The sequence below is a fragment of the Alligator mississippiensis genome, chromosome 16 (genome assembly GCF_030867095.1).
Source record: "Alligator mississippiensis isolate rAllMis1 chromosome 16, rAllMis1, whole genome shotgun sequence".
NCBI lineage: Eukaryota > Metazoa > Chordata > Crocodylia > Alligatoridae > Alligator > Alligator mississippiensis.
In genome coordinates this window covers 24,521,538-24,544,958 of record NC_081839.1, presented here as the reverse complement: position 1 = coordinate 24,544,958, position 23,421 = coordinate 24,521,538, and the positions used below count along the sequence as shown (strand labels likewise).

Here is a 23,421-nt window from a genome sequence, read left to right as displayed (position 1 = left end):
AGAGGTTTTAAACTCCATATTGGGCATTTATTTCTCTCTCTCTGGTACAAGCACAAACTATATTTTTCCCAATGTAGATGCCCATCTATTTAGTGTGTGTACTCCCTTCACTTGCTGGTTTCAAGTGAAGCACTGCTTAAATGTTCTCTAGTTGTCGTTTGTGTGCCCAGAAGATTTCAGCCGTGGTGCTACTCTGTTCCTCTGCTCAGGCTATTTTCTTAGTTCATGGGAGATTTGCCAAATAGTGGTTGTTCTGACAGCATCCAATGGAGCATCTTTTGTGTTGTCCCAAACTATGTACCAATAATTATAAAAACTCTTCAAGTACTTTGGGATCCCTGTAATGATTAGACACAGGTTCCAGGATTCCACCTGCTCGAATACAGAGGACTTTATGGTTACACCACACACACTTATTTGATGAGTTTATGTGCTGATGGAGTGGATGTCAAGGCATATTAAATCAAGTGTTAATGCCTCTCCCAAGGTGAACATTGGGGATAGACCGGCACGGTCTCCCTGATGGATACATGGATTTACCATTCAGCTATGCTAATAATTACAGATACTGGAGATGAATCATTGATCTCCAAGCTAGTAGGTAAAAGCAAAAAAGGCTCATTTAACCCTACAGCCATGGAGTTTAACAAAATGCAGCAGGACAAACAGAAATACGGCTTTGGCAGAAACCCCCCCTCTGGTCTTATTCCCCTACTTCTCACACCCCTTGTGCTCTGCTCTTCCCCCATCTTCTCTTCTTGCCTCCACCTGCAGTCTGGATGCCCTCCACCCCGCTCCCTCAATCCCTACTCCTCTGGAAAATCTCCCATATGTCCTTTTTGCCTTTGAACTGTGGTCCCCTGGTTTGCCTGACTGGGATGGCAAGTTCTGCCAGGTAGAGACGGTGTGAAGAGCCACAAGGCTGCTGCATAGCGAAGAAAGCCCCATTTGTCAGCATCAGCTTATATTTTTCTAATTCTTCAAAGATGCGCAGGCATTTGAGCCTGACCACCACTGCCCTGAGGGTAGCTTTCCCCTTCTTCCCTTACTCTTGTACCCTGCTTTGGGGCTCCTAGATATTACCTGGCTCCCTCAAGGGACAAGTTCTACTTCCAAGAAGAGCTAATTCAGGGAAGTCCTGTGTCCTGTGCTACCCAGGAGGTCAGACCAGATGACGGTTATACTTCCTTCTGGTAACTGTGACGCTGAGAAGCTGGACTTTTTCCTCTGGCAAGGCAGATTTTGCAATTTCCTCTTCTGAGTGCAAATTCACCTTCTCTGTGTGACCTGTTTCTCCAATTTGCTATTCCTGTCCTGTTATGCATCCTCAACCAGTTCAGTAACATGTTTGTGTACAAAGCAAACAGGGAAGCCTGTAAACTTCGCTCAGTTGGCTAGAGCAGTGGTTTTCAACCTTTTTTCACTTGCAGACCCCTAAACGTTTTCCAGTGGAGGTTTTGCTCCCTTTTGGAGATTTTGCGTGGAGGTGCCAGAGCCCTTTGAATTGTACGCGTGGGTATTCGCATATTTTTGATTGATCATAGTGATCTTTTGTGGATCCATAGTCTGTGGACCCCCAGGGGTCTGCAGACTGCAGGCTGAAAACCAATGGGCTAAAGCAGGGATGAGCAAAATATGGCCCGCAGGCCAGATCTGACCCACCAAGGGATTACATCTGGCCTGCAGTGGGTCCCTCAGCCCTGCCTGGACCAGACCAGGACTCAGCTTCACAGCAGCCCCCACAGAAGTGGCTCCTTCTGGTGGCATCAACTGGCATCGTTGCTGCTGCTGGACCTGGCCCCACTGCCCGGGCACCCCAGCCCGTCTGCCCTGCGCTCACCACCAAGAGCACCAAAAAAATCAGGCGGGCTAGCAGAGTCTTCATGGAGACCAGCCTGGGACCCCCATGGGCAAAGTGCACGAGATGGGGCTGTGGACAGGTGGGGAACGGCTTCCTAGAGTGGGATGGGCAGGCGGGAGCCAGGGCCAGGATCATGGGGCAGTGATAACTCTGAAGCCTGGGGCAGAGCCATGATTTACTCCCTGCACATCCCTGCGCAGAGATCTGGCTCCCATCACAAGGATATGCGGGCAGCAGATCGTGGCTCTGCCCTGGGCCCCGGCCCCACACGGTCACTGCCCATGATCCCAGCCCTGCTCCCTGTCCTGCTTCTGCCTGCCCACGGCCCCATCCCATCTGCCCAGCTGAGTGTACCCTGCTTGTGGAGGTCTCAGCTGCTCTCCATGGAGACCCTGCCCACCAACCCACCTGCTCACGCTGCTCCCAGCAGTGGGTGCAGGGCAAACAGGCCCGTGGCCAGATAGGATCAATTGTCCCCCTTCTCCCCCCAGCTGGCAACAGCTCACCAAAACTCCTTAAATGGCCCTCCAGCCCAAATAAATGCCCACCCCTCGGTTAGAGCACGGTGCTAACAACACTAAGGTTGCAATTCAATTCTCCAGTTACATTAAATGATCTCCTGAGGTCCCTTCCAGCCTTACTTGTCTATGATAACTGGCCCAGTCATTGTGATTGAACACATTTTTTGATTAAGGTAATCATATGGGACTGATTTGCAAAAGTGCTGGGCGCTGACACAGCAATCAGTGGGAGTTGAAGATGGACTGACAGTGTGGCTCCTGTGCTTATATTTAAAGGTGGGTGTGGGAGTGTGTGTCTGTGCATGCGTGTGTGCACACCCAAAGACTAATGCTGAGAGAAGTGAATGTTGCTGGACAGATATAATCATAGTTTGCTGATCCACCATTTTGTCTCTGGTAGAGGACTGATGTGATCCGGACGCAGGCCAGTTGACCGCGTTCTCTTTAAAATCTGAGTTGTGCCTCATTGGTAACTTAACAGCCATTCTGATAGTTTTCTGTATTTGTGCTAGAGCTTTAAACACCAACCTTAAAATAATTCTCAGATGCTCGCACCCCAGCCAGCAGTTGATGACGTATGTGCCTACGGAGAGGTTTCATTGCACATAGACTCTACTTGAAGTTGACCTCTACCAGCTAGGGCAGGAGCAAGCTTGTCCACTTCTGCTTTATCATCTTATTGCTGTAAGAAAGACCTGGCATATCAGTCATATCTCTTGTTTTTAATGACCCTCATTTACTCTTCCTCCACACAGTGCCCTTGTAACAGCTTGAAAAATAGCATAACCCCCCACCCCAATATTTTTCCATCCATTTTACGCTATTTCATTCATTTTAATGAATTTTTAGTTAATGACACTGAAATTAATAACCTTAAAGCGTACGTATTGACTTCGCCTGTCAAAAGGTCCTGCCTCAGCAGATGTCAGCGCTGCGCTGGAAAAGTGCTGTAGCAGCAAAAACCCCAGTGTATTTTTACAGAGCAACAAATCAGTGTGTAGGTTAGTGAAGGCTTAATTATTGGAGATGGGGGGGGATTTTTTTAAAGCTCCTGTATCCAAGGAATTCTGAAGAATATTTAGGGGCTGGATCTTGCACGTCGTGTTTGTCATTGTAATTTGTGCCATTCTTATGTATTTTGAATAATAATTAAAACAATATAGTAAAGTCAGTGACCCTCAGTCTTCCCTTGCAGGCTGTGGCTTTGCTGAGGGCAGGACGTATTATGCGCAGGGGCATGTGGTTGCAAATTCAGGTGCCCTGTAAATTTGTTAGGATCCAAAGTTAAGACCCTTTCTACTCAACTGTGGGAAGAGGAGAAGAGCAGTGTGCTCCCTGGTTAGAGGGGCCTGAGCCAGGAGACCTTAATCAGTTCCCAGCTCTGTGGGGTTTATACTTCAATACAATATGAGTTTGTTGCCTGATGCAGATTGTTAATTTTGGATGTCTTAAGGGAAGAAGGCATGACTCCCGTTTCATAGATCGGGAAACCGATGCACAGACTCCTTAAGAACTTTATCCAGGATCTCAGGGAGCCTGACTCAGACCTCAGAAATCAAAGGGAGTCAGGTGAATTCAGTGGGCCAACTTGCAGTGTGTACAATTAAGCATATGCATAAGTGTTTGCAGGTTTGGGAACATCGTGAACATGTGGTAGATCTGGGAATAGACCCACATCTCTTGACTCCCAGTCCTGTGTTTAGCTGCTGCTATTTCTCTCACCGCAGAGTCTAATTTTAGGGTGGAATGGCTCTTCTTCCTTTGAGGTCTAATAGCCTTGACAAATGTCCCTGTAGCCTGATTGAATGTAAACAACTCTCCCTTCAAGATGCTGGATCTCTTCCCTGGGCTGTGATATTTAGCTGTGCTTTTATTAAAGAGATTCCCACACCTCTTCCTCCTTTGATAGCAGTCCTCAGTTGTTGATTATGTATTTTAAACTGTGCAGTTACACATGCGCCAGCTTTTGACCTTAGCACAATGTTCTCCTCGCTGCAGGGGACAGCTGTGTTTCGTAGCGTTTAAAATCACAGTTAATAATAGGAGAAACAAGCACATTGGCTGGTGTGCTGGAAATGTGGGTCAGCATATCCACTGTAAGATTTTCTCTGAGTCAGGTTTCTAATCCTCTGTGAGAGATCATGCTGCCATCAGGAGTGTGAGCAAGACGATTGGCCTAAGGATGGATTGAACACAAAGCGGCATACGTAGTTATAAGGGATGGCAACTCTTATGATGAGAGGCATTTGCTTGTCTTAAGCTTTATTCTTGCTTTAACGCAATTAGATAACACATGAGCAGAGAGCAAGCAAGCGAGTACAAGCTCTCTGGTCGTGTCACTGCCTTGTTCACACACCTTAAAGCGTGTGCCCAAATGTCTGCTTGTGCAAGCAGTTTTCCAGTCCTTACATGCGAATGCAAAAGCATGTGCGAGCCCAGGACTGAAATAGTCAGGCTGTGTTGGCTTGCGGCACACGCTGCAGAGCTGATTTGTTTCATCTCATTTTGAATGCGAGCTAGGAGTCCTGAAGTAGAAGCTATTAGGTCAGAGTCCAGCTGTCTAATCGATCATGTGCTGTTCATTGCATTGCATTTTTTTTTTGCTTGAAATGTATTTTTGTTTCTTCCATGGCAAAAGAAAGTACATAACATAAAATCTGTTTTGTGGTACAGAGGCTGACTTCTGTGTCCCCTGCTTAGTCCTTGTAGTTCATAACCAAGATGCTAGAAGCCAGGAATATTTCAGGACTGGTTCTCTGGAGCCGGTTTCAGAGATCTCTTTCAGGACAAAGCTATTCTGCAACTAGCTTTGATACTGGTTGGATTTTGTGCCAGATGCTTGATGTCCTTGAGCTGGATTTCAGTCTCCTTCTGTGAACCTGCAAATCGAGGGTAATTCCACTGGAATCAACTTTCTACCAGTTTAAGAGATACGAATCTGTCCTTGTAGGTCTTGAGTGTGTCTCAGTGAAATCATGCTGCTGATAAGCAGAGCTCTCAGTGCATTAGGAAAGTATCCAAAGGAAGGGACATTAGCCCATGCAATAACTATAAAACCAGCACTGGTTTGCATATTAAACATCATATCAGTTGCTTGCTGACACATTTGTTGCTTACATTTCCAAAGATCTCTTTAGTCTCCCACAATAGTGAGTAAGCCCTGTGGTCATTGGCATGAACCAATAAATAATACATCATCACAAGAAAATAAAGCTTTACCGCTGTTAGGAAACGTTTGCTGGTAGAGCGACCACAGCAAACCCTCCCAGGGAGGCATAACTTATCCCAGGTCCCCAAACAAAATAAGCCATAGGAGCACAAACACTTTTTTTTTTTGGCTTCTTTTTTAGAACAGCATCTGCACTAGGCTTTTTCTGCCATCAAGGTTTGTGATCTTGTTTCACCCTCCTGACTAACATAGCTCTGCCAGCCAACCTTTTTAGAAGTGGGCTTTAGTTTCTTCTTCACCTGGTCTCTCCATTCCAGATGGTTGGCTCTGCATAGGTGTGTATATACACACCTGTTTCAGAGTGTAGGTTGTAGCCATGTTGGTCTAAAGACATAGGTTCTTTGAGTAAATCTGTTATCTTTTATTAGACCAGCCCAAATAGTTGGAAAAATTCTTCATAGCAAGCTTTTGGGCAAAAGCACCCTTCGTACTGGCCTCTGGCTGCTTTACCACTCCATCCAAGAAGAGCACAGACCATCTGCAGACGCTTCCTCAGCCTGATGAAGGGTGTTTGTGCCTGAAAGCTTGCTAAGAAGAGTTTTTCCAACTATTTGAGTTGGTCTAATAAAAGATACCGGATTTACCTTGTCTGCCTATATACCCACCTGTCATTTTGGGGAAGGGCTTTGCTGCACTTCTTCCTGGGAAGCCCCCTCCTTCCTGGGAGGCAGCCCCAGTTGGTTGGCAAAGGTTTTGTTTCCTAGTGATGAAACCTCAAATTAGAAGTGATATGGAGATGTAGCTGGCATGCTGGGGGGGAAAACCTTGTCTTGGAGTCAAATAAATATGGTCATATCCTCATTTAAAAGATGGGGAAACTGAGGCTTAGAGAGACTCAGTTATTTGGTTATGGTTACAGTGGAGTAGCAAGGGTGGGGTTATGTTCAGGATTCGATTTACGGGAGAGCCTGGGGGGGGCTGAGACCTCCGATAAGAGATGAGAATCCCCCTATAGGATTTAAAAATCATAACCTGGGTTGGGGGGGGGGGGGGGGGGGCTGATTTTATTAGGGCATTGTGATGGGCAACCCAATTCTTTTTGCAGACCTCTCCCCAAGAGTCAAAGTGTAATTCAAACCCTGATTATATTTAAGATGCATCCTTTTCTTTTATCATGTGACTGTCTTGCTCTTGCTTGTGCTGGGCTTTTAGAAGCACCTGAGAGACTTAGCAGCAAAAAGTCCATTGACTTTCGTTGGTATTTGTACTTTCCCGTAAGTAGGAACTTTGGAAAATTCTGTTAAGCTTCAGTTAGGGCAGGGGCAGGCAAAATACTACCTGTGGGTCAGATCCAGTCCACAGCTGGCCAGCCACCCACTCATTGGATCTGGCATGTGGGGAGGTGGCAGCTCTGGCTCCGGCTCCAGCCGCCGGGTGGGCAGTTGGGGCTCTTTCCGCTCAGCAGCATCAGCTTTTGACACGGTGATATCAGCTGTGGACCTGGACAGAGACTGCTGCCACAGGAGGTGGGCAGTGGCATCAGCTGTGGACGCTGTCTGTGCCGGCAGGTTCAGGAGCCCCAATGCAGAACCTGCTGGCGGCGCCCGCAGATGACACTGCTGCCTTCCCAGCGTGGCAGAAGCTCCCACCCAGGGCCCTGACTCAGAACCTGCTGGTGCATCAGCTGTGGACCCAAGCAGGAGCTTCTGCCATGCCAGGCGAGTGGCCGTGTCAGCTGTGGACACTACCATCAGGTGCTGCGTTGGGGCTCCAGAACCTGCTGGCTGCAACCACAGCCGACACTGCCACCCGACTGTGCCCACCGCAGCAGAAGTCCCTGTCTGAGTCCACAGCTAATGCCACCAGCTCCTGGCAAACTACAACTCCGGCTGGGCTCTGGAGCAAGGGAGGGGATAGAGAAAGGAAGAGATGGATGTGGCCCTTGACATGTCACCAAAACTCCTTAAGTGGGCCTCCAGCTGAAATAATTGCCCACCCTGGATGGTTAAGGGAAAAGCTGAATAGGGGTTGAGGGCTCAGTTTACTGTTTGCTTGCATTAATCCTTATTTATATTTTAACTGCCCTGATTCAGCAGAACACTGAAGCACAAGTGTAACTGCTCCATGGACAGGCCCTGGAGCAGGGCTGGCCAACAACTGGCACGGGCAGCCTCTGTGTGTGACACCCAGCAGGTCAGGATGGGGACAGGAATCACAGCTGCTCATGGGGGGTGGACTAGAATCACTAGATGACCTCCTGAGGTCCCTTCCAACCCTCATTTTCCATGAATCTGTGATGGGGCAGGAAGCTAAAAGCAGATCAGGGAGAGGAAAATTGGAGTGGCACTTAGAAAGGGCATAGGGCTAATTTATGGCACAACTTTAGGGCATAAAAATCTGTTCTGCAGGACTCTTGGAACCACCTCTGCAACTGTGGCTGCTGGCCTGATCTGCTGTATTTAAACATGCATGAGAGTATCTAGCTGTTATTTTGAGAGTCAAAGGAAATACTGTCCCTTCTTCCCCCACTAGCACAATAAGACTTACCTGGTATCTTGTTAAGCCCTGATGGCTCATCCGTATGCAAGTACCTACTTTTCTGACTCTTAAATCATGGGATAAAATCTTGCTTTTCCTCACTCTGTGTCCAGAGGAAAACCAGCTTCTGTGCAGTGAATCATCCTTGTGTACACATAAGGGTTTTAGTCTGAGAACTATAGTCAAGCCGTGATAGGGGAAAATGTGTTTAACAAAAGCACCATGTAAATGTTACAGCAGACTGTCAATAACTGAACTTCCAGTTACCTTTATTTGTTCAGGCATTGGACTGGCAGCTCTTTGGACTGGCAGGCAGGTGTAATATGGGAGCTTATTTGTAAGAGTCTATTTAATGGAGCAGAAAACAAGGCAATTATTTTAACCTAAACCAGTTGAGTGGCTTAAAATCACCTGAAATTTATCTTGATTTAAGACCCCAGGCTGATTTCTTGTTTGTTGTTTAAACAGGCATTGCTTAAATACCAAGAGTAAAATATATCATTTCAGTCGTCCATGCCATCAGTACATCTAGAGCAGTGGCACCTAATCTTCTGGCTCCATGGGCTGGCTGAGTGGTTGGTTCCTGGGTCTGATCCTGCACTGCCCCAGTCCAGTCCTGTGCTGCCTTCCCCCCAATCTCCATGGGTATAGAAATCTGGTTTTGGGGGAGCAGCAGTTAATGCTGCCACTGCTCCCCAAGCACCACATTTCCAGACCCTTGAGGAGCCCTGCCGGCCAGATGATATGACCCCACAGGCTGGGGGTTTAGCACCTCTGATTTAGAGCATTTTTATCCTTAAAGGCACTTTTTCTAGTAGCCAAATAATGTTTTTGTTAATGTAGTTGTTCATCCCGTTTGAATTTTCCAGGCTGGAAAATTCATTCACAATTTTATATACTGTGTTTTTAATCTATTTAAATAAATATTCATGATAGCTTGTTGAACTTATTTTCTTAAGAGTCCTTGTAAGAGTTTTCCTTGTTTATTAACTAAAGCTTAGTTTTGCGGGGTGTGACTTACCATATGGGGTGTTCAGGACTTCTCAGGACCATGCACAGTCTGTTCTCATGGCAGTCGATGGAAGACTGGCCACAACAGGAGCAGAGTTAGGCCCAAACAGAGAAGTACGGACATACCTACCCGAGAGGTTTTACTACTTGTGAACATAGGCAATTTGGTGCCTCCCGAGTCTGGGGGGCACCCACGGGCGGCGGCAGGGCCAGATCTGGCGAGCTTCCACAGGCACCGCTGTTGGTGGCAGCCTGGGCGGGGGGGCACATGCCCCCCCATGTCCCCCCTGCACGTTGCCTATGCCTGTGAAGTTGAGGGAACAATAGAAAATGGGCCCTAAAGTTTTATCCAAAAGTTTGTATCACATGTCTTCCTGTTCTGTGCAGTGCTTAGGATACTAAAAAGGCTCAGTAAGTAACAGCTGGGAAGATGCTGTGAGACACAGCAAGATGGACAGGATATGCCTCAATCATCATCCTACAGTTTACAGATTCACAGAAGTTTAGGGCTGGGAGGGACCTCGTGAGGTCATCAGGTCCAGCCCCCCTGCTCTGGGCAGGAAAGACCACTGGGGTCAAATAACTCCTGGAAGGTGTGCGTCCAGTCTCCTTTTGAAGGTCTCCAGGCTAGGTGCCTGCACCACCCCCGCTGGAAGTCTATTCCAGAGTCTGGACATACGAACCGTGAAGAAGTTTTTCCTTGTGTTAGCATAGCGTGTTTTCTTTTAAATAAAAAAGTGATCTGGCACAAATCCAAGATCACAATCTGTTCTGCTTGGTGATTCATTCAGCAGTTCATATTGGACTCTGGCGAGTGAAGCTCTTGGGTTTTGTTGGATTCTTAAGCCAGCTATTCAGATACACATGTCCTCTGCTGCCTAATAACCTTCTCTGTAAACACTTGGGGAGGAGCAAACTGAATGGGCTTCGCATTTATAGTGTTTTGTCATCCTGGCTTGGGTTTATAGCCAGCATGAGGCTAGGCATGCTCTATCCAAGTCTAACAAGGGAGTGAAGTCCAATGTAGATTATTATTCCTGCCTGCTCTGTCCGCTTCCTGAGGTTTATGTGCGAGGGCTGGTGTTTCTCAAGCATTGCAGTTTTGCCAAGCAATCAGGGATTCAATTTTTTTTTTGTTTTCTGCCCTTTTTTTCCCCTGAGACCTGAAAGTGCAGGTCAGCTTGGGGGGGAGGGGGGGGAGGGGAGGGAGTGTCATGTGTTACGCTGCAGGGACTGCGGCTGGCAGCTCTATGGTGAAAATGGAGAGTAGTCTTGCTGTCTGCTTCTTTCTTCCTCCTTTTGTGCCCTCATCTCACTGTGGCCAGGGGTTATGGTTAACATGATAATCCTCATTACCACCACCTTCATTAACTTTATTACTGTCTGCTCTTGCTCTTAGTGTGACATGCAAATGCTGTAAACCACTCTCAGGTAAATGGGTGTTTCCATCCACTGAGACTTGGGAGGCTGTTGAGAGAGAAGGAAAGACAGCTCCCTGCACTTGTTTCCTTGTGTGGCTGCTTTACAGTGTAGTAAACACCTCAGGCCAGGTAATGTAAGAGCAGGAGGAGGACAGTCAGGCGGGGGAATTGTGCATGTGCATGCACATGGCCACCAGGCAGCCTGGAAAGCAGCTCCTGCAGGTAAGTCTACTGGGGGGAGAGAGGATTGAGGCCCCCATAGGGAGGGAGGAAGTTGGGATGGGGCTGGGGCTGCTGCCCAGCTGGGGTGGGGCTTGGGGCCCAGGGTCGCAATGTGTGGCCACACGGCCCCGGTGGGGGGCAGGACAGAGCCACAGGTGGTTCTTCTGGGAGCGGGGGGGGGCTGACTCCCCGCTGCTGCATGCAGTCCCAGGGGGAGCACACGCCCCGCAGATCTGTGTATGGGATGGGCTGCCTGCCCTGTTGCCTCTCTCCCCCAGGGTTTCCATGGCCCGGTGGGCAGGACCCAGCAGAGCAGGGCATTGTGGGTTGGGGAAGCTCCTTGCTGCCGCAAGCCCTGCAGTGTCCTGGCAAGGCACCCCCTGCCCACCTGGCAGCAGCAGGGGTGGTGGCACAAAGCTGTGTCCCTTGTTGCTGCCAGATGGGCAGGGGGTGCCTCGCCAGGTTGGTTTGGAGGTCCCAGCAGTGGCAACGAGCTTCCCTGCCCAGCCGTGCCAGATCCTGCGTGCGGGCCCGTGGAGGCCCCAGGGGGAGGGCAGCAGGGTGGGGAACCCAAGCCTGAGCTTGCACTGGGTAGTCTGCACCTGCCTTCCTTCCCCCCCCCCCCCCACGGGCTCCGCTTTGCCCATGCCATCCATAAGGGAGGGGGGCTCTGCTTTGCCACAGCAGCCACCACCTCCTGCAGGTGGCAGCCAGGGCGTGGGCACTGCTGTGAGTGGCAGGGGGCTGCAGACCTGGGTCCCTGGCTCTATAGCCCTGGCAGCTGGGGGACCCCTGCAGAAGGGCTGGGGGGGTGGGGAGTGAGGGGCACCAGCAGGGCCAGGGGGCTGTGGGTAGGGGGTGAGGGGCACTAGCAGGGCTGGGGGGGGGGGGGGGGGGGGCTGTGGCTGTGGCTTGGGATTGAGGGTCCTGGACCTATGTCCCGCTGAACAAAGGGGGCAGAGGAAGCTCTGATTTTTCTATGCTAAAAAACCCAAAATCAAATACCAACATTTATAGGTACTTAGAATTAATTTTACTATAGTGATTGAGGCACTGGTAGGCTTCCAATTTGCTTTACAATTGTAAATATATCAATAAAACATTGTGTTCAGTTGATACCTATATATATTCCTATATATTCCTATCCTATATGTATAGGCGTTTCATTTTAATCACGGATTTGGGGTTTTTAAATCAGAGAACTTGTGGGGTGTTTTTTTTTAAAGCAAGAAAACTAGGATCCCTGCTGATTTGTTTTTACTGGATGGAGGGGAAAGCACAATGACAGAAAACTAAGGTCCCAGCCTCTGCTTTACAGTCACTAGCCTATACCCAGTCTGACCCTCTGTGGTCTGGGGAGTCGAACAGGAAAAGCAATGAGAGGAAAAATATTTTTTCTCTAATCTTTCACATACATTTAGTTGTAGAGGTAACTTTAGCTAGGAGATCCACCCCCCCCCCCCCAACAAACCACCTGACAAATGTGATGATGTTGAAACTTTAGTGCTTCATAATAAAAAGACACAACTTTGCTGACGATGGAGTACAACTAGAGGGAGGAAAGGGTCCTGGGGACGGACAGCCCTACCCTTGAGAAATAAAGCCTTCCACTGACTGCAGAGGGTTTTAGCTTTGGTCTGCGATGAGCAGAGGGAGTGTGTCAATATTCAGCAAGAGAAGGAAGGTCCGTTGCTATTGCAGAGGTTAGAATAAGCTGTATAAACGCTTATTTGATCTGGCTGTTAGCGGGTGAGGCTAAGTTTTGGGGTATTACTTGGAGAATTGTTTTATCATTTGTTTTATATTCTTTTATGACTTTTATTACTTTTACTGTAAGCTGCCTGGAGCCTTTTTGGCGGGGGGGGGAGGGAAGGAAGGGGAGGGAAGCATAAAACGCTACTATAATTTTTTTCCTAAGTATAGTGGTGGCAGTTCTTTACTTCTGGGATAAGGTTTTTCATAATAGCTAATTGACAAAGAGGAAGAAAAGTCACCTCCCCTTAAGAAGCTTTGCTGCAATCACCCTTCTGTTTGCAGAATCCCAAATTCCAAAGCAGCTCAAGAAATATGAAGTTTAAGTGCAATATTACAGAGCAGTAACAGCCCTTGGAGAAAAATATGCCTGTGTGCATGGGTACCTGTGCTGCCTTTTTTCTATTTAAGTTGACATATCTCCTAAATTCTGATTACTATAGTTAAGAGTTCAAAATCAGGTGAACTATAGGTTTCGCAGCTCTCTGGTGTTTGAGGAAGGTAGTTAATCTGATTGCTAGTATTGCAGCATACTGCTGCAGGGACCTTTACAACTTCATGGAACTATAAAGGCTCCTTGACAAAACAAGTCCTTTTATACCTGGTGATTCAGGTTTTTTCTTCTTTTTTAAAAAAAATAGAACTCTTCTTGAAGCCAAATTGCTTTTAAATCACATATACAATGGCACTTTTGTTAGGAGGAGCATTCTTTTGTGCTACCCTATTGCTTTCGGAGGGGTGTCTGGGGAAGAAAAGTTGATATTGAAGAACATTGTCTTGCTTTCTGATTCAAATGTATGCTAGGTCTGTTACTCCTATTTACATGCAAGCTGTTTTGTAGCTCTTGCTTCTTGTCTCCTCCAGAATGGCAGTTATCTGTGCAAATCTCCATTGAACTGATTGTAGATTGCATTCCTTAGTGGACTTGGAAGGTCTTTTCTCAGCTTGATAGCGAAATAAAGAGAAACAGCTTTGTTGGCTTTGTCTAGGAACAGGAGTTTAGGAGTCCAGGACTCATGGGTTCTATTCTTGTCTTTGCCATTGATTCATTCTGTGGCCTTTTGGGGGGACAAACTCTTGTGCCAACTCTTGTGTTCCAGTTTTCCATCCTTTGAATACGGATAGCAATTCACCTACCTGACAAGCAGCTGAAAGGAAATGAGTAAGTTAATAATGCTTCGAGCTCAGACTTCAGGAGTACCAAGCACCCACACTTACACATGAAGTCCAGGGACACTGCAGGTGCTCTGAAAAGCAGGCCCTTCATCTGTCTAAAGCTTTCCATCTAGATGTTGTACAAATATTATTGAAGGCAATCAAACATTATTAAGCCATAGGTTGCTGCCTGAGAGCCCTAATCCACACCCACAGAAATCAATAGCAAAGCATCTGAGACCCTTTATGGGATCATGCACTGTGTCTTCTTGGGCGTGGGAGCAGATTATTTTGCTTTCTGCCAGGGGAAGCATACAATTTGCAGCTCTCGGGTGCTGCCTGTCAGTCAGTGTACTGAATGGCAGTGATTTCTGTACACTTCCTGCAATAGATGTATTGCAAATTAATATCTCTTTAAATCAGGTTCTTCTGTTGCAGCCCTTCATACCTGCCTTGGCCAAAATACTGAAGAGTCTTTGTTTAATGTTGGGATTGAGAGCATTTGCTTGCATAAATAATCAATATTGGTGTTTGTCCCAGCCTCCTGCGCTCAGCTGCATCGTCTCACCCAGTTACGCTGGATGTAACATATGGTGGTTTTGTTTTATTGTGCAGTGTCAAAAAAGCACGGCAAGCTCATCACCTTCCTGCGTACCTTCATGAAGTCTCGCCCAACAAAGCAGAAACTGAAACAGCGCGGGATCCTGAAGGAGAGAGTGTTTGGCTGTGACCTGGGAGAGCATCTCCTCAACTCGGGCCATGATGGTAAGAAAGAACAACTTAGTGTTTATGTTGATTCTTGAATCTTAGTTACCGGATGCATTGTAAGGTCACTTTTTTCTTTGAACTCTATAAATATCTCCCTGCCCATTTTTTGTGTGATTCCGGCACAGTGTACAACCCAGATCTTTCCATCTGCCTTTTTTTTGCAAAATACCAAAGCTGGAGCAATTAATTGGATTTTACTTTTCATCTCAGAATTTTACTTTTCTCAAACCCATCTCAGCTTCCTGCCTGCTGTCCCTTTAGTCCCCATCCACCACTAAAATAAGAGTCAGGAAACAGGTGTTTGCTCCAAGGAGAATGCATATCCATTGCTTATCTTCCCATATACAACATCTGTTACTGTAGAGAGTGTGTTGGTGAACTGGAATTGCACCATTACTGCTGAGTACCACAACACTCAGGAAGAAGAGAGGGAGGGAAGCAGCTCCCAATAGAGTCCTTTCCAGCTGATCAGGAGTTAATGCCATAAGCAGCATCTCCCTCCTGATGGCTTTGAGGAAAGCAGCAGGCAGAGCAGCGCCCTGGGTGAGTGGTCAGGGATATGGCCTTGCCTCCCAGCTTATGTCTGTTTTTTCCCCCTTTGTTTTTTGGTTAACAAAAAAGATCATGAATCGCAGTAAGCGGCAAGTATAATCTGGCAAAGTCCGTACCTTGTGTTTTATGGCTTTTGTTTTGAGGCAGGAAAACAAGGTAGTGCAGGGAGGGGGGCTTTCTCTACTAAGTTTCCTCCAGTTGTACTTTAGATTCTGTCCCTGCAGATGTCTTGGTGGGGAGGGGATGTGTTTATGCAGAACTGCATGTGTTGAAAGCTAATTTTGCTGCTCACATCAAGTATGTTACTACCAGTTTTGGAATCAGATTGCATTTATGACATCAGGACTATGGCAAGGTTCACCCCCTTGTGAATTTGAACCAGTGGAGGTCTCACAGATTCACAGAAGTTTAGGGCTCATTTTTGCTGGGGCTAGAAAAGTACCTGAGAATTAGAGCGTGGCTGGTGTGGAAGCAGACACGGAGTCTGTGTCCCACCCAAGCCGTGGATCTGGGATGGCTGCTTTGTGTCATCAAGTTGCTGTAAAACTATTCAAAATGAACTTGCAGGGGGGGAAATCAAGAGGTTCAAAAGCAGGCCAGCAGAATAAGCTTGAGAACAGAGGGAACAGAAAGTGCTTGTCCCTCCTCTCGTTCCCTTCAGCTACATGAGCTGGAATTAGCTTCAGTCTTTTCTTAGTGTCCTGCCCTGCTATCATCCCAATTCATTAGGAGGGATGCAGATCCTCGACATCATATTTTCCTGAGAGCCAAGGGGCTGGTATAAACAGTCATGACTCCAGTGATGGCTCATCTCAGACACCGTGAAGCAGCTGAGGACTAGTCCCAGGTTTCAGCCCCCTGCCTCCCCTTCACACACACCTCCATGTGCATGGCTGTGCCGTGTTAATGAGGTCTCATCATTGAAGGAGTTTCCAGTTGCTTTCGATCTTGACTTAATAACTCTTTCCTAACTCCCCAGAGGGTGAAGCAGATCCAATTTGGATGTTGCTAACAGGGGCCAGGTCTCCATTTCTCACAGCAATGTTGGGTTTTTTTCAATGCAGTTCAGCTCCTTGACCTGTATTCCAAGTGATGTAATCTGAGGAATTAGTTTTGCAGAGACATTTTTGTGTTCCAGTAAATCAAACCATGTGTACATGCAGCATTTTAAGCATCCGTTATTGTGAAGTGTTAGATGCTTCAGTCTCAGAGCCAATTATAAAGCATAGCCGGGTGATCTATTTAAAGGGGATTGAGATAACATGAGACCCTATGTGAGTTAGATGGAGATGGACACAATAATATCCTTTCATCTCGGAGATCATACAGGAGCTCAGAGAGCATTTTCAGAGGAACTACTAGCACATAACACTGAAGATAGCATGCATATGGACAACTTTGCATCCACAAAACATTGCATCATGTTTCAATTCACAGAAATCCTTTTTATAGGTCAATAATAATTTTTGACGCGTTGGTTCACAGTCCCCAAAGACTCTGTATGGTTCAAAAAAAAACTTCTACACAGAATAACTTTGAAACAGATGACAGCCCATTTATATGCTCTCCAGAAATGCAGAATGGAGCCAGAGTTGAGTTCTGGATGTTGAGAATCATCAAGTGATCGCTGGCAAAGCCCCCTGCTAAGCATTTATTCCAGTCCCATATTTCTAAATAGCTATAAACTGGCTTTTCTCAGACATAGGTCCAATATTTATCATTACATTTCTTCTACCTGGAAGTATGCAAGATACTTTACAGCTCAGTTAAAACAAAGTCTAATATTTGATCCCATGTTACATTTGCATAAGTCATTCCTCTGAATTCAACGCAACTGTTTACATGAGTAAGAAAGAATAAGTTTTTGCAGAAATGGTTCTTAGTTTTAGATCTGAGGTGATGAGTAAGAGTAATTGAGAGACAAGGAGGAGAAAAGCCTCAAGGGAAAATAAAGACCATGGCAGGATTATGTGGTTACTTGGTTTGAAGAACAGGTACATCTCAGCAATGGATATATTTAATATTAAAACTTAAAAAACTAACAGTTAAACCTTGGTAAACAGTGAATGTTGGCGTCTGCTAATGAATGTTTTGATTTTATTAGTGGAAGTTAGGCATATAAGAAGAATTAGGTTTATGTAGGGCTGCAAATCTACAAGGGAATTTATAATCACAGATGAAGTATGGTCCCTATCGGAGAGTTTAAATCTGGACTGACAGGATGGAAGGGTGGCTAAGTGGACAGGGCCCTGGACTCAGAGTGGATGTGATGAGACGTGTGAGTAATTTGCTGCTGGTCACTTCATCAGTTTGATGCAGATGCAGTTTGCTGCTACTTGATTGTTGGATGTGGGCCTGCGGTTTATGCACACAGTGGCCGCATCTACATTAGCTACAGAGTAAATTGTCATCATGTAAATGTGGTTTTAGGCCTCAGTAAACTAATTAACAGTGCTGTGGCAGAGTCATTAACTGTGATTAAACACGTGTAGAACCTGATCATGCTCCCGGTCAGCCCAGAAAGCTGGGGGCCAGACTCCTGCCTGCTGCCTAGCCACGCAGCTCTGCACTTTCAGCACCCTTGTGCCCCAACCAGCTCCTCCACCACCCAACAGGGCTGCCCGACACCACCACTTGGAGCCCAGGGCTTATCCACGTGCCCTCTGCCAGCATGGAGCGAGCAGGGCAAGAGTGGCCCTGGTGTAAATTGCTCTGCCTTGGCTCAAATTGCTGCTGTCCCAGGTGCACATGTAGACACTGTGCCCAGGAGTAGCTTACTCCAGCTCAAACTGGTCCAACGTGTATTGCTTTGAATTAATTGCATGTGTCGATGCACCCAGTTGAAGGCAATTTGAGAGAGATAAAAATATGACATTAGACCTAGGGGTGACAGAGAACAGTGTTTAATATTGAGATGACTCTGTTTACCTGGATTGATTTTTACAGACATTACCCTGTTTGTTTTTGTCTCTATTATGCTAGCACATGGAACAGGGATTCTCAACCAGGGTGCCAGGGGTTACCTTGAGCTCCCTTCAAGGATGCCACATGGTGTTAGCACTGTTAGGGGTGAAAACATGAGTCACAAGATAAGCCCAAACATTTCACATAGGAATTCAGAATATTAAAGCCATTCTGACCTGCTGTGGTACTTCTGAGTTATTTGCAACCGAAGAATTGCTCCATTATTTGTCTGTAGTCAAAAATCAAGTGAAAGCTAAGAGCTGGCATTTTTTAAGGTGTGACTTGAGCCTATTGAGGGGTGCCTCAAGTTTTAAAAGGTTGAGAACCGTTGATCTTGACACTTGAGGGTGCACTGTGCTAAGGACGAAAGCTTAGCAATAGCACTCAGAGCTCTTTGAGCAGAGGCTGTGTAGACAAGACAGACACAGAATGAAAGTAAGGAAGCATCAGTATTCATAGAATCATAGAAAATGAGGGTGGGACGGGACCTTGGGAGGTCATCTAGTCCAACCCCGTGCTCAAAGCAGGACCCCAACTAGATCATCCCAGCCAAGGCTTTGTCTAGCAGGGTCTTAAAAGCCCCTAAGAATGAAGAGTCCACCACCTCTCTGGGTAACCTGTTCCAGTGTTTTTCTACCCTCCTAGTGAGAAAATCCCTCCTAATATCTAACTTAAACCTCCCTTGCTGCAACTTGACACCATTGCTCCTTGTTCTGTCATCTGCCACCGCTGAGAACAGTTCAGCTCCATCTTCTTTTGAACCCCCCTTCAAGTATTCGAAGACTGCTATTAAATCCCCCTTCATTCTTCTCTAGACTAAATTAGCCCAGTTCCCTCAGTCTCTCCTCACAAGTCATCTGCCCCAGCCCCTGAACCATTTTCATTGCCTTTTGCTGGACTCTTTCCAACCTGTCCACATCCTTTCTGTAGTGGGGGCCCAAAACTGAACACAGTACCCCAGATGTGGCCTTACCAGTGCTGAATAGAGGGGAATAATACTGGGCTGCTGGCAACACACCTACCAATGTAGCCCCTGATGCCCTTAGCCTTTTTGGCATCAAGGGCACACTGTGGCTCATATACATCTTATTGTCCACTGTAACCCCCAGGTCCTTTTCTGCAGAGCTGCTGTCCAGCCAGTCAGCCCCCAGCCTCAGTGCATGGGATTTTTCTGTCCTAAGTGCAGGACTTTACACTTGTCCTTGTTGAACCTCATGAAATTCCTTTTGGCCCAATCCTCCAATTTGTCTAGGTCACTCTGAATCCTAGCCCTACCCTCCAGCGTATCTACCACTCCCCCCAACTTGATGTCATGTGCAGACTTGCTCAGGGTGTGCTCTATGCTATCTTCCAAGTTGTTGATGAAGACATTGAACAAAACTGGCGCCAGGACCAACCCTTGGAGCGCATCACTTGATACTGGCTCCCAACTAGACATCGAGACATTGATTACTACCCTCTAAGCCTGATGCTCCAGCCAGTTTTCTATCCACCTTACAGTCCATTCATCCAGCCCGTGCTTTGTTAGCTTGTTTGTGAGAATGTTGTGGGAGACTGTATCAAAAGCCTTGCTAAAATCAAGGTACACCCTATCCACTGGTCTCCCTGCATCCACCTCATCATAGAAAGCAGTCATGTTGGTCAGGCATGACTTGCCCTTGGTGAATCCATCCTGACTGTTCCGAATCGCCACCTTTTCCTCCAAGTGCTTAGAAAAGGATTCCTTGAGCACATGCTCCGTGATTTTCCAGGGACTGAGGTGAGGCTGACTGGTCTGTAGTTCCCTGGATCCTCTTTTTTCCCTTTCCTAAATAAGGACACTGTTTGCCCTTCTCCAGTCATCTTTAACCATTCCTGATCACCATGAGTTGTCATAGATGATGGCCAATGGCTCTGCAATCTCTTCAGCGAAATCCCTCAGCGTCTTCAGGTGCATCCCATCCAACCCCATGAACTTGTACATGTCCAGCTTTTCTAAATAGTCCCTACCCTGTTCGTTCATCACTAAGGGCTGCCCACCTCCTCCCCAAACTGCGCTACCCGGTGCAGTAGTCTGGGAGCTGACCTTGCCTGTGAAGAGTGAGGTAAAGAAGGCATTGAGCACTTCAGCCTTTTCTGCATCCTCTGTCACGAGGCTGCCTCCCCCATTCAGTAAGGAACCCACACTTTTCTTGATCTTCCTCTTGCTACTGACATACTTGTAGAAACCCTTCTTGTTCCCCTTCACATCCCTTGCTAGCTGCAACTCCAATTGCTCTTTGGCCCTGCTTATACTCCTCCCTAGTTTTTGTCCAAGTTTCCACTTCTTATAGGCTTCCTTTTTCTGATTTAGTTTACTGAAGAGTTCCCTGCTAGGCCAAGCTGGTTTTCTGCCATACTTGCTAGTCTTCCTGCGCATCAGGACGGTTTGTTCCTGCACTCTCAGTAAGGCTTCTTTGAAGTACACCCAGCTCTCCTGGACTCCTTTCCTCCTCAGCCTGGCTTCCCAGGGGATCCTGCCCATGAGTTCCCTGAACAAGTCGAAGTCTGCTTTTCTGAAGTCCAGGTGCTGCTCTCCATCTTTCCTTTCCTCAAGATCCTGAACTCAATCATCTTGTGGTCGCTGCTGCCCAAGTTGCTGTCTTATTACATTCTCCACCAATTCTTCTCTGTTTGTGAGCAGCAGGTCAAGAAGACAATGGCCCCTAGTTGGCCGCTCCAACACTTGCAGCAGGAAGTTGTCCACAACACTCTCCCAAAACTTCCTGGATTGCCTGTGCATTGCTGTATTGCCCTCCCAGCAGATATCTGGGTGATTGAAGTCCCCCATGAGAACCAGGACTTGTGATCGGGGAAGCCTCATCCACCACTTTCTCTTGGTCTGGTGGTCTATAGCAGACCACGACATCACCCTTGTTGCTCTCGCCTCTGACCCTAACCCAGAGTCTTTCAACAGCCCTGTCTCCAGGTTCATACCGGAGCTCTGAGCAGTCACACAGCTCTTTTACATACAGCACAACTCCTCTTCTCCCCTGCCTGTCCTTCCTGAACAGTTTGTACCCATCCATGACAGTGCTCCAGTCATGCGAGCTCCCACCCAGTCTCTGTTATTCCAGTCAAGTCATAGATCTGTGAGTGTGTGAGGACTTCCAGTTTTTCCTGCTTGTTTCCCAGGCTACATGCACTCATGTACAGGCATCCCAGGTAACTAGTCGATTGCCCTGTTTTCTTGGCAAATATGAGAACAACCTCCTCTGTTGCTCCCTCCTGCTTGCTCTTCCTCCTGGTCCCCTGCTTCCCCACTTACCTCAGAGCTTTGGTCTCCATCCCCCGCCGGTGAACTGGGTTCGCTTTGCAGATGATCTGAATCAGAGAGAGAGAGAGAGAGTACCATTGCAAAAACACCCAAGTCCCATTTCAAAAGTGACTATTTTGAAAGTCCTGGACACTTAGGAGCTAAGTTAGTCTTGCTGAAAATCAGGGGTCTTGGATTCTGAAGTCAGTTGTGCTAGGAGGTTGGGGCATATTATGAAATTAAATCCCTTTCCCCCAAGTCTGGTGTTTTAGTCATGAAACCATCCTTCCCATGACTGTTACAGATATGCCCCCTCCCTATTTTCTAAGTAAAGGTTTTTGCCCTTTTAAACTAGGGAGCAAGGTCAGAAATTTGAAAATAAAAATGCTTAGCATTTAGCAAGTGCTTTAGGTCCTCAGTGGCCTTTAGAAACATTAACAAGCATCATCGCAACATCCTGGTGATTCTCCTTCACAGATGGGGAAACTTTCAGGGAGCTAAAGCAAATTGTCCAAGGCTGTAGATTGAGCAAGGATATTTGGAGATAGAATCGAGGCCTTCCAGTGTAGTCCTGTGCTCCAGCCAGTGGACTGTGCTGCCATTCCCTGGATGCAGACTCCAGCATGCCATCCTCAGTGAAACTAATGCTTTCTACTTGTGACAGTTAAACAGCACATTTTATATAGATGCAGAGTGCCTCACGTCTCTCATTTTCATCGGTCTTCCAGTTGAGCTGCAAATTGAACGATTGCCTTGAGCTATAAACTTTCCCTGCAGAATAAAAATCTTCATATATTTGGAGGCCGTTGAGTTCCAGTGTTCTCTTTCAGGTCTCCCTCTACCAATAAGGGTGACTGTATTAATCCCCCCTGGAGAGGTATTGATTTTCATTGCGCAGATCAGTTCTGTGAAAGTGCCCTCCATGCCAGACCTCTTAAGAGGTTTGCCTCCATTTATTTTTTAGTGCTTTACTCACTTGTTGACTTCTTTAGCTTCTAAATACTTCTCCCAGTGGTGAGGAGTCATTTGAAAACACCCTAGGCTTCCCACAGAATAGATGTTTCATCACCAGCTGGGAGAGAGGCATGTTCAGCATAGCTTTGACTAGGGAAATCTCTTTGTTCTTCCTTTTATGGCACAAGTAAGGATGGAAGCAAAGACCAGACTTTTTGGTAGGAAAACTAAGAAGTAATTCTTCAGCTTTTAACCCCAAATAGGAAGAATATTATTAATGAACTATTAAGAGTCAAGATCTGGGTGTTGGGTTCTTATAAACAAGGTGGGCAGCGGTGAGAGAGATGGTCCAGTGGTTTGGAAACTAAACTAGTAGTCTGCCTCCTGGTTTGGTCTTACCAGGTGTGGCAATGGACAAAGCTCTTCTCTCTCTGTACTTCAATTTTCCCATCTGTAAAATCTGGATAGTAACACCCAGTGCAAGGAAAGTGTTGTAGCAGGTATTCTGATAGGCAGCTGATTAAAATAGTCAAATGCACATGTTTTTTACATTAGCGCATAGCGTAACACACATTCTAAAGGAGCAAGGTAAGCCGTATTTTATGTGCAGTCAGAAATGGTGCCACGGGTAGCTTGTGGGAACTACTTGCATATCGAGGAATGTTGGAGAGAACCGCCTGTGTGTAACACGTGTCCTGAAGATATTCTTGCTGCCTTCTTAGATACCTGATAAAATAATCTCTCTCTGTCATTAGGATGGCACATAGGATAAACCTATTATGCACTAAAATTAAATGGCCGTATACTTTAATTCATCATGGGTGGGCATGTAAATTCCTTGATGTGCACAGTGCAAACTGCTACACCATAAATGAGCTGTAGTTGCTATCTGGGACTGAATTGAAAGGCAGCAGTTGAGAGAGAGGAGATGCTTTTTGTAGTCTCTCTGCAATTGTTGCGTTAGTTCCTAACCTGTGACCACAGTGGAAAAGACTCCTTTAGAAATGCAGAGTAGACTGTCTAGACTTCCTCTGTCTATGCGTTGCTGCTCCCTTTCAGACTCTGTCCTATTTTAAATGAGTAGAATAGCTCCAGAATATGTCTGTGCTGTGCCAGTAATAATAAATGCTGCCCTCTCCATCATATAAAAAAAAGAGGGCAGGTTTATTGGAGCATCTGATTTTTTTTTTCTCTGTTTATTGAAAAACAAGGAACATAGGTAGGATTTCTAAATAATGGCTCAAGGCTTGATTTGTAGT

The 23,421-nt window shown here is 46.6% G+C and overlaps 1 protein-coding gene across 7 annotated transcripts in view; it reads left to right on the top strand.

The window, feature by feature from the left end:
- ARHGAP32 (Rho GTPase activating protein 32) overlaps nt 1–23,421 on the top strand; it is a 470,146-nt gene that overhangs the window by 403,720 nt on the left and 43,005 nt on the right. For all 7 annotated transcript variants that reach the window (XM_059719723.1, XM_059719722.1, XM_059719720.1 and 4 more), the window contains one exon: nt 14,266–14,415. In XM_059719723.1, coding sequence (XP_059575706.1) covers nt 14,266–14,415 — 150 coding nt within the window. The remainder of the gene's footprint in view (nt 1–14,265; nt 14,416–23,421) is intronic.